Source organism: Tasmannia lanceolata, unplaced genomic scaffold (genome assembly GCF_043159265.1).
Source record: "Tasmannia lanceolata isolate RefF3 unplaced genomic scaffold, GAP_Taslan_0.1 ptg000018l, whole genome shotgun sequence".
Taxonomy (NCBI): Eukaryota; Viridiplantae; Streptophyta; class Magnoliopsida; order Canellales; family Winteraceae; genus Tasmannia; species Tasmannia lanceolata.
In genome coordinates, this window is record NW_027518695.1 from 45,082,578 (window position 1) to 45,099,229 (window position 16,652).

The 16,652-nt window shown below is 43.8% G+C and overlaps 2 protein-coding genes across 2 annotated transcripts; one reads left to right on the forward strand and one right to left on the reverse strand.

Annotated features, from left to right (window-relative positions):
• The first annotated feature begins 3,054 nt into the window (after positions 1 to 3,054).
• LOC143851333 (protein MAINTENANCE OF MERISTEMS-like) lies at positions 3,055 to 8,568 on the forward strand. Its single transcript, XM_077360722.1, has 6 exons — positions 3,055 to 6,443; positions 6,558 to 6,683; positions 6,813 to 7,145; positions 7,230 to 7,638; positions 7,721 to 7,899; positions 8,001 to 8,568. Exons 1-3 carry the CDS (start codon positions 6,165 to 6,167, stop codon positions 6,948 to 6,950), a joined length of 543 nt encoding a protein of 180 aa, XP_077216837.1. The 5' UTR covers positions 3,055 to 6,164; the 3' UTR covers positions 6,951 to 7,145; positions 7,230 to 7,638; positions 7,721 to 7,899; positions 8,001 to 8,568.
• Positions 8,569 to 10,723: 2,155 nt separating this feature from the next.
• LOC143850350 (uncharacterized) lies at positions 10,724 to 11,795 on the reverse strand. The gene is made up of 2 exons (XM_077359609.1): positions 11,480 to 11,795; positions 10,724 to 11,409 (listed from the first exon to the last, which is right to left on the reverse strand). The coding sequence occupies exons 1-2, from the start codon at positions 11,793 to 11,795 to the stop codon at positions 10,724 to 10,726; spliced, it is 1,002 nt and encodes a 333-aa protein (XP_077215724.1).
• Positions 11,796 to 16,652: the final 4,857 nt, after the last annotated feature.

The window sequence follows — 16,652 nt, forward strand, 5'->3', positions numbered from 1 at the left end:
AGGGGATCACCACAATCGGGTTTTCAAAGAGGGGGGTGTTATTTGATCTGCGCTACTTGTGAACTCGGGACCGTAGTCCTAACTTCGCCAGTTAGAGAAACTTAGAGTCGCCACCTAGGTTAGGGCCTAGGACCCGAGTCTATTCTTCCAAGGAAATGAGTAACGAATCGAATTTCATTTGGAAGAATAGAAATCAGGGGTTCCTTTGCCCTGAGCATAGAACCATATATTTTACTCTGTTTGCTTAAGGTGTGGTCCTTACAGATACCCGGGTAAGGGTTGTGGTTACAATTGGGGAAGGTGTTAAGCACCCCTCTTGCCTGGATTAATCTGGTCTCTTAACTTAAATTGGCATTTTGGAAGGATTTAAAATAAAAGGATTTGATTTGATTTCCCTTGTTAGATTATTCTTAATTCTGAATGTAGTGAAAGAAACTGAAAATAAGCGATAGTTAACCTGATTAGTCTTGTAAGTTGCTTACGGAAGATCCAGACATCACAACTTACTCACAACGTGGGTTAACTTAAATCAATTGGAAAATGACTGTACAGAAAGAAAAGAAAAAATTGAAATAAAGGCGCGGTTCGGTTCAATCCTGTTTGGGACCATATGTCGCAGGCTCCAAGAAAACTCTGCAACTGATCCTAAGTAGGCCCCCTCCCCGTAAATCAAACTGAAAATGACAGTACATGAAGTAAAAGTAAGGCAGAGGGGTTTATATCATAAGTTCAGGGGGCAATTTGTGCGCCCGAGATCTTATGATGTCACCACCTCGCACCTTACTATGCAGAAAGCTGTAAACTGTAGAAAGTAAAAGCAAGTCGAAGGGATTTTTGTCTCGAGAGCTCGGCCGTAGCGGAACAAGTCTCTTTGACATCTCAACCCTGTACCTTACTTTGAAATGTAAAAGTACAGAAAGCAGTAAAGTGCTAGAATTAGTAAAAGGTAGGTAAAGGGGTTTAACATCTGGACGATGAAACCCACCCTAACAGTTTCGTAAATGAAAACTGTAAATAGCAGAAAGTAGAAAAGGGGCAGGTAAAGGGGCTTGACATCTGGATGATGAAACCCACCCTAACAGTTTTGTAAATCAAAGCTAGCAGAAAGTAGTAAAGGGGTAAGTAGAGGGGCTTGACATCACGGATGATGAAACCCACCCTACCCGTTTTGTAAATACACAACTGATAAGTAAAGGAATTACATTTTTAGGATTTTTAACTTACCACTGGAGAGAGTTGGGCAGCGTAACTGCTCTTGTGTTGAGATTTCGACAGAACAACGGCGCTACTATGGAAAAGTAGCTCGTAGTTCTACGAAATTCGACAGAATAACGGCGTAAAAAAAACAGACGCTCTGAACCTTCAAAAATTCGGTGGAGTGCCGACGTCCGAGAAGAGCTACCTAGTGTTTCTCTACATTCTCTCTTCTAAAGCAAGCTAACTAGGGTTTCTGTCTGGTTTTCTGCAGGGGTTCGGGGTTTAGAAAAAAGGGGGAAATACCAGGGAGAAGGTGTATACACCAAGAGGGAGAGAGAGACAGGTAAGTGTTTTAAAAAAACTTTTACCCCTGCTTCCATATTTATAAAGGAGGGGTAAAAAATATCTAGTTCGATCCAGATTTCGTCTCAGACGAATTCAATTTCGTCTCAGATGAATTCAAATTCGTCTGGGATGAAATTTGGGATGACTTCGTCCCATAAAGGTGGATGATGTCGTCCCCGGTTCCCGCGATAGTTCGTCTCTTCGCTGTTCTATTTTGTGGTGTTTTTCGTCTCTTATCGATATGTTCGATCTTCCGTATCTCTTCCGATTGGACTACAATTTGCATGTGGTTAGGTTCTTTGGATTCCTTATGTTCAGGGCTTTCCAATGAGCTAGAAATCGGGTGCTTTCGGGAGACTGGGTGTCCTTTGGATGCCAAAAGAAGGTTCCAGATCCAAATTTAACCTGTCGATTGGGAATGCCGTGTGCAGATGGGCTTACCAGTTTATGTTGTAAATGATGGGCGCTGTGTAGACAGGCTTCTGGTTCGACGAAAAAGGTGTTTGCCGTGTTAAAACGGGCATTCGGGTGGCGGTGGTTTCGTCTCTTATCAATGCATTCGGTTGTCCATATCTCTTCCGACTGGACTACGATTCGCACGCGGTCAGGTCCGTTGGATTCCTTGTGTTCAGGGCTTTCGAATAAATCAGAAATCGAGTGCGTTCGAGAGACAGAGTGTCATTTGGGCACAAAAAGAGAGTTTGGATCTAAAGTTAACCTACCGATTGGGAATGCCACGTGCAGACAGGCTTACTGGTGGATGCTGTAAAAGGCGGGTGCTGTGTAGGTAGGCTTTTGGTTTGCCAAAAAAAGGCGGTTGCTGTGTGGAAACAGGCTTTTTGGTGGTCGTGAAACGGCTGTCAGAAATAGTTTGTTGCCCTAAAGAGAGATTGAGAGAAACACAACTGGTGCTGTGGAACTCGTCATAAGGTTCTTCCTCGCGTCACCTATCACTAATACTATCTTGACAAAATTGGGTGTCTATAGATGCCCGTCTTTGGTAGAGGGTGCGAAGCACCAGAATGCCAAAGTAAGGAGAAAGCAAAATTTTGTCAATGAAGGCTAATGATAAGCTTGCAAGACTCACATCGGGTCCTTGGGCGTGTAGCCCTCTCTGAGGAATCTTGTTGTCAGGTAATCGAGTGGAAACCTCTCACCGACAGTTTTGGGGTTTTGAGAATACGACCGTTTATAACGAATCCTGGGATGAACGTCAATACTAACAGCCGGGAGGGACATCGGGAATCAGGTTAAGGAAACCTGATTCGGGGAGGGACCTCTGGGTCAGGTTAAGGACACCTGATTTGGGGAGGGACCTTGGGGGTTGTCATTTTGACATCCAGAGCAGACACTAATAACAAAAATGCCAAAGCGACATCTGTTCATTGATACGATGGATCATACACAAGATTTTGATATGACACTGTGTTTTAACTAGCGTCTGATTTTGATGAGCTACCGTCTATAAACGGACTTACTCGGGCTTTGATTTGATTTGCAGGATCATTGCAAGAGCGAAACACTTTTGGTTTTGAAAGCGAAACAACAAACCCTTCCTATAGAGCTACCACGTTATAATGGGTTTGCTCGGAATGTGCTACCGTGTGATAACGGGTTCAAATTGGGAGGTTAATGTGTCATAATGGGTTTACTCAGTTTGGATACCGTGTGGAAATGGGTTTACGCTGGGTGGTTTGGAAAGGGCTACTGTGTGCAGACGGTCTTACCCTAGAGAGTTAACGCATCGTAACGGCTTAACTTAGATTGGATACCGCGTGGAGATGGGTTTATTCTTGTTTGAAAAGGTTACCATGCGCAGACGGATTTCATCAACTTTGTTGAGGAATTGAGTCATGAGTTTATTCTGGTTTTAAAAGGGCTACCGTGTTTAGACGGACTTACCCTGGAGAGCTAATGCGTCATAAGGGGTTAACTCAAATTAGATACCATGTGGAAACAGGTTTACACTGATCTGAAAGGGCTACCGTGTTCAGACGGACTTGTCCTGGAGAGTTAACGCGCCATTACGGGTTAACTCAGATTAAATACCGTGTGGAAACGAGTTTATTCTGGGTTTGAAAGGGCTACCGTGTTCAGACGGACTTACCCTGGAGAGTTAACCCTTCATAACGGGTTAAATTTGATTAGATACCGTGTGGAAACGGGTTTACAATGATTTGAAAGGGCTACCGTGTTCAGTCGAACTTACCCTGGAGAGTTAACGCGTCATAACGGGTTAACTCAGATTAGATACCTTGTGCAAATGTGTTTACTCTGGTTCCAAAGGGCTACCGTGCTCAAACGGACTTACCTGGGAGAGTCAACGTGTCATAACGGGTTAACTTAGATTGAAGACCATGTGGAAACAAGTTTATTCTGGGTTTGAAAGGGCTACTGTGTTTAGACGGACTTACCCTGGACAGTTAACGCGTCATAACGGGTGAACTTAGATTAGATACCGTGTGGAAAAGGGTTTACACTGATTTGAAAGGGCTACCGTGTTCAGACGGACTTGCCTTGGAGAGTTAACACGTCATAATGGGTTAGCTCAGATTAGATACCGTGTGGAAATGGGTTTATTCTGGTTCGAAGGGCTATCGTGTTCAGACAGACTTACCCTGGAGAGTTAACGCGTCATAACAGGTTAACTTTGATTAGATACCATGTGGAAACGGGTTTACACTGATTTGAAAGGGTGTTCAGACGGATTTACCCTGGAGAGTTAATGCGTCATAACGGGTTAACTCGGATTAGATACCGTGTGGAAACGGGTTTATTCTGGGTTGAAAGGGCTATCATGTTCAGACGGACTTGCCCTGGAGAGTTAACGTGCCATAACGGGTTAACTAAGATTAGATACGGTGTGGCAACGGGTTTATTCTGGATTTGAAAGGGCTACCGTGTTCAGACGGACTTGCCCTGGAGAGTTAAGGTGCCATAACAGATTAACTCAGACTAGATACCGTGTGGAAATGAGTTTATTCTAGGTTGGAGGGCTTCCGCGTGATAATGGGTTGACTCGTAGAGCTAATGCGTTGTAACAGGTTAGCTAAGATTAGATACCGTTTGATAACGGGTTTGTACTGGTTTGATAGGGCTACCGCGTGATAATGGGTTGACCTGGGAGACCTAAAGCGTCATAATGGGTTAACTCAGATTAGATACCATGTGAAAACAGGTTTATTCTGGTTTGAAAGGGCTACCGTGTTCTGACGGACTTGCCCTGGAGAGTTAATGCGTCATAACGGGTTAACTCAGATTGGATACCGTGTGGACACAGGTTTATTCTGGGTTTGAAAGGGCTACCATGTTTTGACGGACTTGCCCAGAGTGTTAACGTGCCAAAACGGGTTAACTCAGATTAGATACCGTGTGGAAACTCGTTTATTCTGATTCGAAAGGGCTACCGTGTTCAGATGGACTTGCCCTGGAGAGTTAAAGTGCCATAACGGGTTAACTCAGATTAGATATGGTGTGGAAACGGGTTTATTCTGGGTCGAAAGGGCTACCGTGTTCAGACGGACTTGCCCTGGAGAGTTAACGTGCCATAACGGGTTACTTCATATTAGATACCATGTGGAAATGGGTTTATTCTAGGTTTGAAAGTATTTCGAAAAGAGTTTTGTTGAGAATGATGCCTCATGAGGCTGTTGCTGGTTTTGATTGCTTGATTTGGCAATCTGTTGTTGACGCGGGTACAAACTTTAGTGGGAAAAGGTTGCTGGGGATTTGGGTACAAAGTCCGTTGGGAATTTGGTTGCAAACTCCGCCGGGGATCTGAATAATTCGGGAGGGAAAGGTCGACATCTTGTCGATGGATTTGAAGAATTGCTTCTGAAGGGGATGTAAACATCTGCTGAGAGATCGAGATTGATATTGACTGACCCATGTTTGGATAAATCTACTATCAGACGAATCATTTGAAAGGATTTTGGGATTACCCGGCTTTGTAGGGCGATTGATTGATCTATTTGGTGAGAATGTCCTGTTGTAGAACCTTGACCCTGCTGATGAGAAGGAATGCTCTGTCGGGGAGGCTTTGAGTGGCATAAGATTGCCTTTAAGATTTCCCAATAGCGGGTAGACATCGGTATACTCAACTGGGGAGAAAACAAGATGTTTACGTGTTCCAGATTAAATTTAGCATGGAGCGAGACTCGTTTATAAGTGCTTGGCTTCTGCCAGGAATGATTTTAGGATGCTTTGGATTGTTTCCAAGGGTTCCAGAATTCCAAAACAGAGGTTTGAGAGGCAGTTGATGCCTAAAGGATGCCTTACATGGACTTTGTGAAGAAAGACGTGCGAATCCTTGATTTATTCGGTAGTACGGGAGACCTGAATCTGCTGAATATATTCCGAATTCTGAGGGGGTGGGTTCAGGCTTTGTGTTTGCTCTTTCTGAGAGATGGTGGGAGACGACCCACACTTTTCACTTCTCGATTGGGGAAGTCATGATGACTCCTGCAACTTTTTCTGCACTGATAGGACTCCGGATGGGAGGGATCCCCATTCAGCTGACCGATGCTACAGAGGTAGATGTCAGGGTGCTTTTAGGAGTACTAGAGCATGATCCTCTGGACCAAGATGGTAGACCTTCACATGCTTCTTCGTCGAGGCTCTAGATGAGCCGATTATATCACTGGCCAGCCAGACCAGCAGTTCCAGGAGATGACTACTACCACCAGTTGGTGAGGAGCTTTGTTATGGGCCTTCTTGGCCACACACTGTTTAGCAACACAGGGAATGCCGTTCGGAGAGAGTTCTTGAGCATCATCTGCGACATTGACAGGCTCGCGGAGTATGACTGGGGAGGAGCGGCTTATGATTATCTGATCCGTGAGACGGATGCTTTGTCACGTGACGGATCACACTCTCTGTGTGGTCTCTGGTACATTTGGGCCGTACGCCCCTTCTCTCATTAATTTCAAAAATATTCTAGCTGCTCCTTCATGATTCATTATTCATGTCATGAACTGTTTAAGCAACTGAAATATTTTCTGATGACTTTTGAACAGGCATGGGGTTATGAGTGCTTCAGCCTTCTCACTCCTGTACCAAGGGAGTCGACAAGGGTTTTCTTTCCAGCGCAGAGACGCTGGAACTGGGAGACAGAATCACGTCCCTTGTACTCGGTAGATCAGGTTCGTCGAGCGATAGACCGGATTCAGCTGGATACTATGAGTAATTTAATTTGCTTTCATTTTCAATACTGCATCCTCTTAATTCAAAAAATACACATTGCGTTTGATGCACGGCTTATGACTTGGCAGGTTCGGTGGAGACTTTTGGATGATCACCCAGATATCATGGGTGACGCATATAATTATACAAGGAGCATTACTCGGAGGACAGTGGCGTTCATTTGTCATATGGGACTAGCCATCTACCTTCCTGATAGGATCGCCTGACAGTCGCTAGGGAACGAGAGTCAGGGGATCCCCTACGATCCTGCTGGCAGTTTGAGGACCATAGACTGGGTACCTGAGGCTCGGCGAGGGGTCCAATGAACACAAGGATTTATCGTCCCAGACGACCACTTCCGGCAAGGAGACTATAGAGCTTGGGCTTCTGTTGAGCTGATGGGTCCTTTGACCTTAGGAGAGGTATTCTTTTATACCTTCCTTTTTCCTTTTAGTTAGGATTATTTGGAAATGCAATATCTGATGCGAATCCTTGGTCTTCTACAGGAGGATCCAGAGACAAGTGATGTCCCTGAGGTTCCTGCGCCTTACGATGAGGACAGGGCTTTCTATGCCGCCATCAGGGCCACAACCGTTGCAGCTAGAGGTGGTCCAGTGATCAGAGAGCCTGCCCCGACCGCACCAGCTGCAGGGGAAAGGAGATAGTGATGGCGCCTTCGTCGTCCACTTTTCCGGCGAGGACAGCTCTTCGCCCACCAGCTATACCGAGAGCTCATGCCCGAGCGTCTCGCAGAAAGCTACTCGACCCGATTCTTCAGGGGCAAGTCCTTCTTCACTTCCTGAGTATTTTCCACTGCCAGGCTGGACGATACCTTCATGTGACAGGAGAGGCGAGTTTGAGGTAGTTCGGCCATCAGGGGCGATTCGATACTCTATTCTAAAGACCTTTCCCGAGGTAAGTGAATTTAATTATGCATTAATTTCAGAATTTGAAATTTGCTTGCACTTTTGATTTGATTTTTGCTTGGCAAATGTAGATCCCTCGCAATCAGGCGAATCAGATGTTGTTGATGGTGGGTGCTCTACGGAGACTTGCAAGTGATGAGATAGGAAATAATGAGAGGATGGTGGCGGTTCGGCAGGTGGACGCTCATCCCATTACTGAGCTCCAGCATGAGATAGATTGGCTGCGAGCGAGGGTGCATGGACCATATAGGTATTTGCTCTTCTCATTTCTGAATTTGAATTCCTGTACCTATGATTTGATATATCTTAATGCTCTGATACATCTTGTGGGTACATGGGGAGGAAGTACAGGCAGAGAGACCCTAAGCCAGAGGAGGTGTACAGGCCAGAGATGCCTGTAGCAGAGGGTCGGGACAATACCCGACGATAGAGACGACGAGGCTGATGAGGACTATGTCCCAGAGGACCCTGAGGTTGCTTAGACTACCTCACCTGATCGCAGGCAGGGTAAGAGGCTAGCGAGACAGAGAGCTACCCGGGTGACGAGGGTGAGGATTGGAGTTGGTCCAGGACGCCTGTATGCTCCTCCTCCTCCAGAGCCAGACGTTGGCCCTAGCGACAGAGCAGCCGCAGCTACTGGAGATGAGCCTTGCTCGACTCGCGACAGGCTTGACACCGGGATAGGATCCAGTTCACTAGATCGCTTACTGGGTAGTGTCTAGGTTTCAGGGGGTGGAGACCCAGGGGGTTCTTCAGCTTCCCAGCCTAGGACAGACATGCCCTCACCTTTCTTTGTTTGGGATCATCCAGGGCAGGATCCGAGAGATCTACCACCACCAGGGCAATGATCTGTGCATTCTGTTTTCTTTCTCTCTTTTTTTTGGTTACCCCAGTTGGGGATGAGATGTATTTTGCAATTGATCAGACATATATATGGATCACTTTTGACTCGTTTGTTTTTATCTACAATTGTTTGCGCTTGTTGCTTTTTGACAAAAGTGGATTTTTGTATAAATAGACATGCATTCTAGATGGGTATTTATACAAAAATGCCCCTAGAAATATGATTAATAACACAAAATGCATGATCATTCATTCATTCCCATAGTCAAGAGAAAGCTAAATACAAGGTGAAAACAGGGTAATAATTTTATTACAAACACAAGGGAGATACATGTTAATAGCCACAAAGTGTAAGGTTACATTCTTTCGAACGCTTTCCTTCTGTACACGGAGTACCAAACTGGATCTTGATCTTTTGAGGACTACATACGTGATACTGAGTCGATCTTCTGAGATTTGTAGATGGGATGCTAAGATGATCTTCTGAGATCTGTAGGCGGGCTACTGAGTAGGATGATGACCTTCTGAGATAAAGAAATCCGTTGTGCCTTCATTCAACAAATGATTACCTAAGCTAAGCAAGGATCTAGCTAAGAGGAGAAGATGGAATTGCTTCTGTTTTTCTGAATTCTCATGTAGGGAGGAAAGAAAGTAGACATGACTTTATTGAAACAAATGCTTTTGATTTATTTTGGTAAGTCGAAACCTTAGATAGATGAGTTTAAATGTTCTTAGGTATAGGCAGTGTTCCCTGCCCCTGGTTTTTAATCATGGTCCAGAGACCCTTTAGATTGTTTGAAGTATTAACTCATCTGGTTTTTGACTAAAGAATTCTCTGACTGGTTATTCCGAAGATATGCGCTGCCAACAATCAAGTCGTCCTTTGCGGATTTTCAGCTTGACGGACCGTTTATACCTTAACTTTTGCTAGAAGTGAGTTTCAGGTTGTGTTTCTACAGCTATGATGATCCTAATTTTTGCCTAAGCTGCCCTTTCAGGTTTTCGACTTAGCGGATCTTTAGATCTTCTTGTTATGGATATTTGGAAGATTTGTGGGGACCTGAAAAGGTTTATTGGTTTTACCGATGGTGACCGAACCCGAGATAATCAGGTTGCCTACGTACGCCAAGAAATGGTTGGGATCAGGTCCTCGTAGTTCGAGGCTTCTCTGTGAGGAAACTAGTTGGGTGCTTTGGCTTTGTCAAATGACGATCGAACCTGGGTTTGTCAGACTGCCTACGTACCCCAAAGAGGATGGGATCAGGTCCGTGTAGTTCGAGGCTTTTCCGAGAAGTGTGGGTGATGTGTCATTCGATCGTTTTTAAGTGTAATATATTTTTAACTGATCGAGGTTAGTGGGTTCAAAAATTTTATCCCAATTTTGGTGAAGAAGTCTGACGGCTTTTTTCGGGCAAGATTTCATCAACGACGTAAGGGGCAGACTAGTTAGGTCTAAACTTGTCCTGTGGATCGAAGATAGAAGCTCGACATTCCCTTAGCACCATATCCCCTTCTCTGAGTTCACGAATTCAAACCTTCTTGTTGAAAGCTCTTTCTAATTTGCGCTGATAGCCTTGTACATGGTTCGCTGCTTTCAACCTTCTTTCATCCATCATACACAACTCTTGATAACGAATACAAGCCCATTATGATTCTGGTAGATAGCTTTCCATCAGGATTCTGAGTGACGGGATTTTCAACTCGATGGGTAGGACAACTTCCATACCATATGTGAGTAAATAAGGAGTGGCCCTAGAGAAGTGCGAACAGACGTTCTGTATGCCCAGAGTGCGAACGGGAGTTTACTGGACCAATCTATGTATGATCGGGTCATTTTTCGAAGAATAGTCTTGATATTCTTATTAGCTGCTTCGACAGCGCCATTAGTGTGAGGTCTGTATGGAGACGACTTATGGTGCTTAATTCTAAATTCTTCACACAGTGATGTTACTTCCTTCTTGAAATACGAACCATTGGCTGATATCAATTCTTGAGGGACTCCATATCTACAGATGATGTTGGCCCTGATGAACTTTGCGACTGATGCTGACGATATTGAAGCGTACGATTGTGCTTCAATCCATTTAGTGAAGTAATCGATTGCAACAAGTATATATTCTTGCCTACTGGATGACTTGGGAGTGACTTTGCTAATAATATTAATACCCCAGACTGAGAACGGCCACGGAGATGTGAGCGAGTGCAGCTCTGAAGGCGGCACGTGTATCAGGTTAGCATGGATCTGACATAAGTGACATGTTTTGACAAACGAAAAAGCAATCTTCTTCAAGGGTAGTCCAGAAGTAACCAAGACGAAGGATCTTCCGTGCCAACATCTTGCCGTTCATGTGAAGACCACAGACACAGGAATGAACATCTTCTAAGATTTCTGCGGCTCTATCTTCATCAACACAAAGGAGCTGAACTCCATCAAATGATCTGCGATAGAGGTCTTCTCCACAAATGACATACCTAGATGCCAGTGTCTGCAATGCTCTTCTCTCCTTTAAAGAGGCCTCTGGGGGGTGTCCCCTGCTGGAGATAAGATTTTTGATATCAAAATACCAATGTTTTTCATCTGGACATCTGGCTGCTATCTGAATCATGTGTACGTGTGCTGGGACGACATGTCGTTTTATCACCAAAGGATGGACCTTGACCCCAACCGGGATATCAACCATGGATGCAAGGGTGGCTAGCGCATCAGCGAACTTGTTTCTTAGTCTAGAGATGTAGGTGAAGCTGATGTTGTGGAAACTCTTCATCAGGCTCGTAAGGTAAGTGTGATATGGAATCAACCTATCTTCTTTGGTGAGCCATTTTCCATTTGTTTGACAGATGATTAATAGAGAATTTCCGTATACATCGTGGTCTTGTACCTCCAAGGATAGAGCTGCTTCCAGACCGGCTATGCAAGCTTTGTACTCAGCCACATTGTTGGTGCAGTCAAAGCCACATCGTCATGATCCCTTTGTATGGAAACTCACGGCTCAGTTCTGCATCTTCAGTGGGTGCATCAGCTAATTGCTCTGCAATGATTCTGCCTTCAACGAACTTCTGGGTGACATACGTGATGTCAAATTCTGACAACAACAACAACGAACGTGCGGTTCTGCCAATCAGGGCTGGCTTCTTGAAGAGATACTTCATCAGATCCATACAAGAGACGAGATAGATTCTTTGTGATAGCAAGTAGTGTCTAAGCCTTTGAGTGGCCCACACCAATGCTAAACAAGTTTTCTCTAGGTGAGTGTAATTCAGTTCATAATCTAACATCTTCTTACTGAGATAATAAACCGGCATTTCTTTTCTTGTCTCTGGATCTTCTTGTGCCAACATACATTCAAGGGATGTTTCCGTATTTGAAAGATAAAGGAGGAATGGTCATCCTGCGACTGCTGATGACAGGACTGGAGGTGATACGAGACAGTCTTTCATCTCCGTGAATTTTCCTCAGATAGAAATTTGAAGGATATTTTCTATCAAATGTACCGGTATAGGGCCCTCCTATTTTGCGTATGTGCCCGATACCTCACTGTCCAGCACTCTGAGATAGCTTCCCCTTGCATTCTCCACCTTAGTTCGAATGGACATCCTGGCTAGGTAGTCGCGCATCAGAAGATATAATTTGGAAATCATATAGACATTTGTCTTTCTCTCTAACAACTCATAAGTCCAACCATATCAAAATTCTGGCATTAGAAAAATCTTCTTTTTACATCCTAGATCGTATTATGCGCTAGTACGGGTCCAGACAGGAGATTCCCCATCCCCTTTATCAATTCCGTCCTCCAAGAATCTTCCACCAGCGTACATCAAACAAAGCTAGATGGGAAAAGAGGATTATTGTCTCCAACCTCCGTGTCTCTGGAAATCAAACGGATGAGGCATCACTTGACTACTACCCTGCCTTGCATAGAGATATTGCAGGTAGAATGCTGACTCTCGGTCGTTGATCTAGCTGTGTAGAAGACAGAGAACACCATTTATCTTTTCTTTTACCGTTTTTACTTTGTAAATAGCCTGTCAAAGGCCTTTGTGTAAAATAAAAAGAAAATGTGAATAAATAAAAAGTATGTGCATAGGTAGTGTATCAATCTTTTTGATTGTCTGAAAATTTCTTTGTTATCTTTTATATGGAACATACCATGTCTACGAAAATAATGTCTGAATGGATACAAAGCTATGCGAAATCAATAAGTTCTTCCCGTTTCACCTACCTGACTCATCATGAGTATACCTTTCTTTTCTATCAGTCTATTCTAATAGATTGGAATCTCCTCAAAGCAGCAGCACAATTCTGGGATCCCCGGTATCACGTCTTTCGTTTTGGTCTTCAGGACGTGTGTCCCACTTTCGAAGAATGCTGTACACTTTTGCAGTATATACAGAATGGACCCATCATCTGCCTCGAGCTCATATATGGGATTAATAGACTCAGCTGTATTAGGCTCCTTTGCATGCCAGGACAGGACCCTGAGGATTTCATGTCAACAGATGGTCTATACATAGATAGACTCATAGACGCCTACTCCTCAGAAGGAAACCTGCAGGACGTCATGTTTCAGCAACATCGTCGTGAGGCCTATACACTTTGTATGTACAGAAAGTACATCCTATGCCAAGAAGACAATCCAGTCTCTCTCACCTTTCTTAATGTTATCGACCAATTGTCCCTGGATGCCAATCCCGTGCCCACTATTCTGGCTGAAACCTTCAGAGGGTTAGACCGAGTTTCTAAACACCCTCACCTTCCTTTCTCAGGATGTTCTACCTTTTTGTACATTTGGCTTTGTTTAAAGCTTCACATAGCAATTCCCCATCCACAGACAACCCCTTTTATCTCGAACTTCTGGTCGTGGAAACCGAAAGTTCATTTCAATAGTGAACCTGAGTGGCGTGACTGGTTGGAAACCCGCGACAGTTGTGATATTGCTTGCAGAGCCCCGGGTTCTAACTCTTTCACCTTGAGGACCTCCCAAACTGAGTATTTTTGTCTCCTGGGTCTAGAATACACTTTCTTCTACGTCCCTCACCGAATTATGAGTCAATTCGGAGCAAAACAACATCCTTGGGAGTCACCCACTCGCCTCTACTTGCCAAAAAGAATTAGTTCAAACTTGGGCAGGACTCTCTACTTAGCTTGGGAAGGCCGTATAGTAGTCCCTCTGAGTGACATCTATGTTCCACGTGCAGAAAGACTACACCCAGACTACTACTCGGCACTGATTGCGCACATCTCTCCAGAGACAGAATTTGTGTGTTCTTCTAATGATGTGTGTGGACCCCGATCTGAGAGGACGAGTGCAATGAGGGACGCGAGATCCCCCTGCAATCCTCAAAGATCTCCACATGTGAAGGCGAGCTCTACCAAGGAACTCTCAAAATAGGTGCCACTCTCATAGCATAGCATGAGTGGCGATACATAACGAATGAGATACATCCTGATCCGGAGCAGGGCTTGAAACTGAGATGTACCTAAAAATAACTCAGAGTCACCATCCATGGATACGCCATGGAACCAAAACAAATGCTCTGCCTGCAATGGATAACCAAAGATACAAAAGGTCCGTGCCTGATTACGAATGGAGAAGGTCCGAAGAGCACCCCCAATTCGTCCGAGTGCAGGCACTTGGTCTCTTACGCCATTTATTATTAACCTCAAGGAGTTTCGGGCGAAAATCATATGAAATGGGAACGAAATATCCCCGCGAAGACGTCTACCTAATCATGTATGACTCGGGGATGAAATAATAAGCGTACACAACATAAATGAAAGAAGGGTGTCACCTAAGCATCGCTAGGTTATGTGTGACCTGCCTAATGGGTGTCTAAGTTCTGGTGGGCAAACACATGCATGCTACAGCTAAAGGTATAAGGTCTGCGCATGAAAGTAAGAAAATATAGCAAAACACACAACATAACAAAACAACAAATCCTAAGACTCTAAACGATTTAGCCCGAGTCCTCGGATGGTCTGATATTCTTCCAAAGAAGCCTACGTATCCCCGCCTCCACGAAAATCAGAGCAACGTAGTTCTTCGCGCCTATTCTAATCTATGATGCCTAAGACACCTAGACCTCTATCTTAGACTCGATCTAAAAGACCGGACTAATTATTAAAGCTTCTTGAACGATTATTTAAATTCCAGTGAATTGTAGATTTTACGACACCCTATATGCCCTAACTAATTGCAGGTTAGCCCTAAGCTAATGCAGGTGGTTCCTACAACCTATGTGTAACTAGGCTGTATTTCCTAAGGTAAACAAAGGGTTGACTAACGCATACTGTTCTAGTCATCAGTCGGCGATGTGGATCGCCAACTTATCGGACGGAGGTGCTCCTATAACTCTAGGACAAACCCCTAACTCTAAAACAAACACAAACAAAGCACACAACAAATCAAAGACAAACTCCTAACTCTAAAACTCTCTATCTAGGACAAACTCCTAACTCTAGAGGAAGATCTTGTTGAAAACTAGGTTTTGAAGAAAAAGGGTTAAAGCATTTATTTACAAAGTTTGGCTGGACTTGGGATGAAGATCCCTAGTTGCACTACGTACCTCGTGGAAGAGGATCAAGCCAACGTAGTTTGAAAATCGAACTCTCCTAACTACGCTACTAAAAACACTCAACACTTTAGATCTTTCAATGTTTTTTATGTTTTCAAATATTTTTGATGTTTTAAATTTCTAATATTTTTGAGTTTTCAAATATTCCAATACTTTTGGACATTAAAATATTTTCACTCTTAAAGGAAACACGCAAGTACAACCACAAACTAGGGCAAAGCCCTAAAGCTAAAGGGGAAACCCCGAACAAGCAACTAGCGTCTCAAAGAGACAAACCGCAACAAGTAAACTAGTGTCCCAAGAACAGAGAAAACAATCTAAGATCCCAAGCAGGGAAGGCTCTATATGACTGAGTTAGTCTCTAATGAAAAAACTCCTAACTAATAACACTAGGGAGGGAGTACAAATGAGTCAGAGACTCTCTAATAACACTATCAAGTCAAAGAGTCGCTCTAAAAGAGGAGGCCACTCAAACATGAGGCTAGGTAAGCCTCCTAAAGGGGAAAGTCTCTATATGAGACAAAGCTTGTCTCTGAGACACAAATGACGTAAACAAGGCTTCTGATGAGACTGGGCAAGTCTCCTATATACAAAGGAGGCTCAAAGTATCCCTATCATCGCCCATGCAATGATAAAAAAGGTTGAGGGCAACTAAGAAGACTAAGCTGGTCTCCAACTAGTAGGGGGTACAAATTGGGATAAAACCTAACGGGTGTCTAAGTTTTGGTGGGCAAACACATGCATGCTACAGCTAAAGGTAAAAGGTCTGCGCATGAAAGTAAGAAAACATAGCAAAATACACAACATAACAAAACAACAAATCCTAAGACTTTAAACGATTTAGCCCGAGTCCTCGGATGGTCTGATATTCATCCAAAGAAGCCTACGTATCCCCGCCTCCACGAGAATCAGAGCAGCGTAGTTCTTCGCGCCTATTCTAAGCTATGATGCCTAAGACACCTAGACCTCTATCTTAGACTCGATCTAAAAGACCGGACTAATTATTAAAGCTTCTTGAACGATTATTTAAATTACAGTGAATTGTAGATTTTAGGACACCCTATATGCCCTAACTAAATGCAGGTTAGCCATAAGCTAATGCAGGTGGTTCTTACAAACTAAGTGTAACTAGGCTGTATTTCCTAAGGAAAACAAAGGGTTGACTAACACATCCTATTCTAGTCATCAGTCGGCGATGCAGATCGCCAACTGACCGGACGGAGGCGCTCCTATAACTCTAGGACAAACCCCTAACTCTAAAACAAACACAAACAAAGCACACAACAAATCAAAGACAAACTCCTAACTCTAAAACTCTCTATCTAGGACAAACTCCGAACTCTAGAGGAAGATCTTGTTGAAAACAAGGTTTTGAAGAAAAAGGGTTAAAGCATTTATTTACAAAGTTTGGCTGGACTTGGGATGAAGATCCCAAGCTGCACTACGTACCTCGTGGAAGAGGATCAAGCCAACGTAGTTCGAAAATCGAACTCTCCTAACTACGCTACTAAAAACACTCAACACTTTAGATCTTTTAAGGTTTTTTATGTTTTCAAATGTTTTTGATGTTTTAAATTTATAATGTTT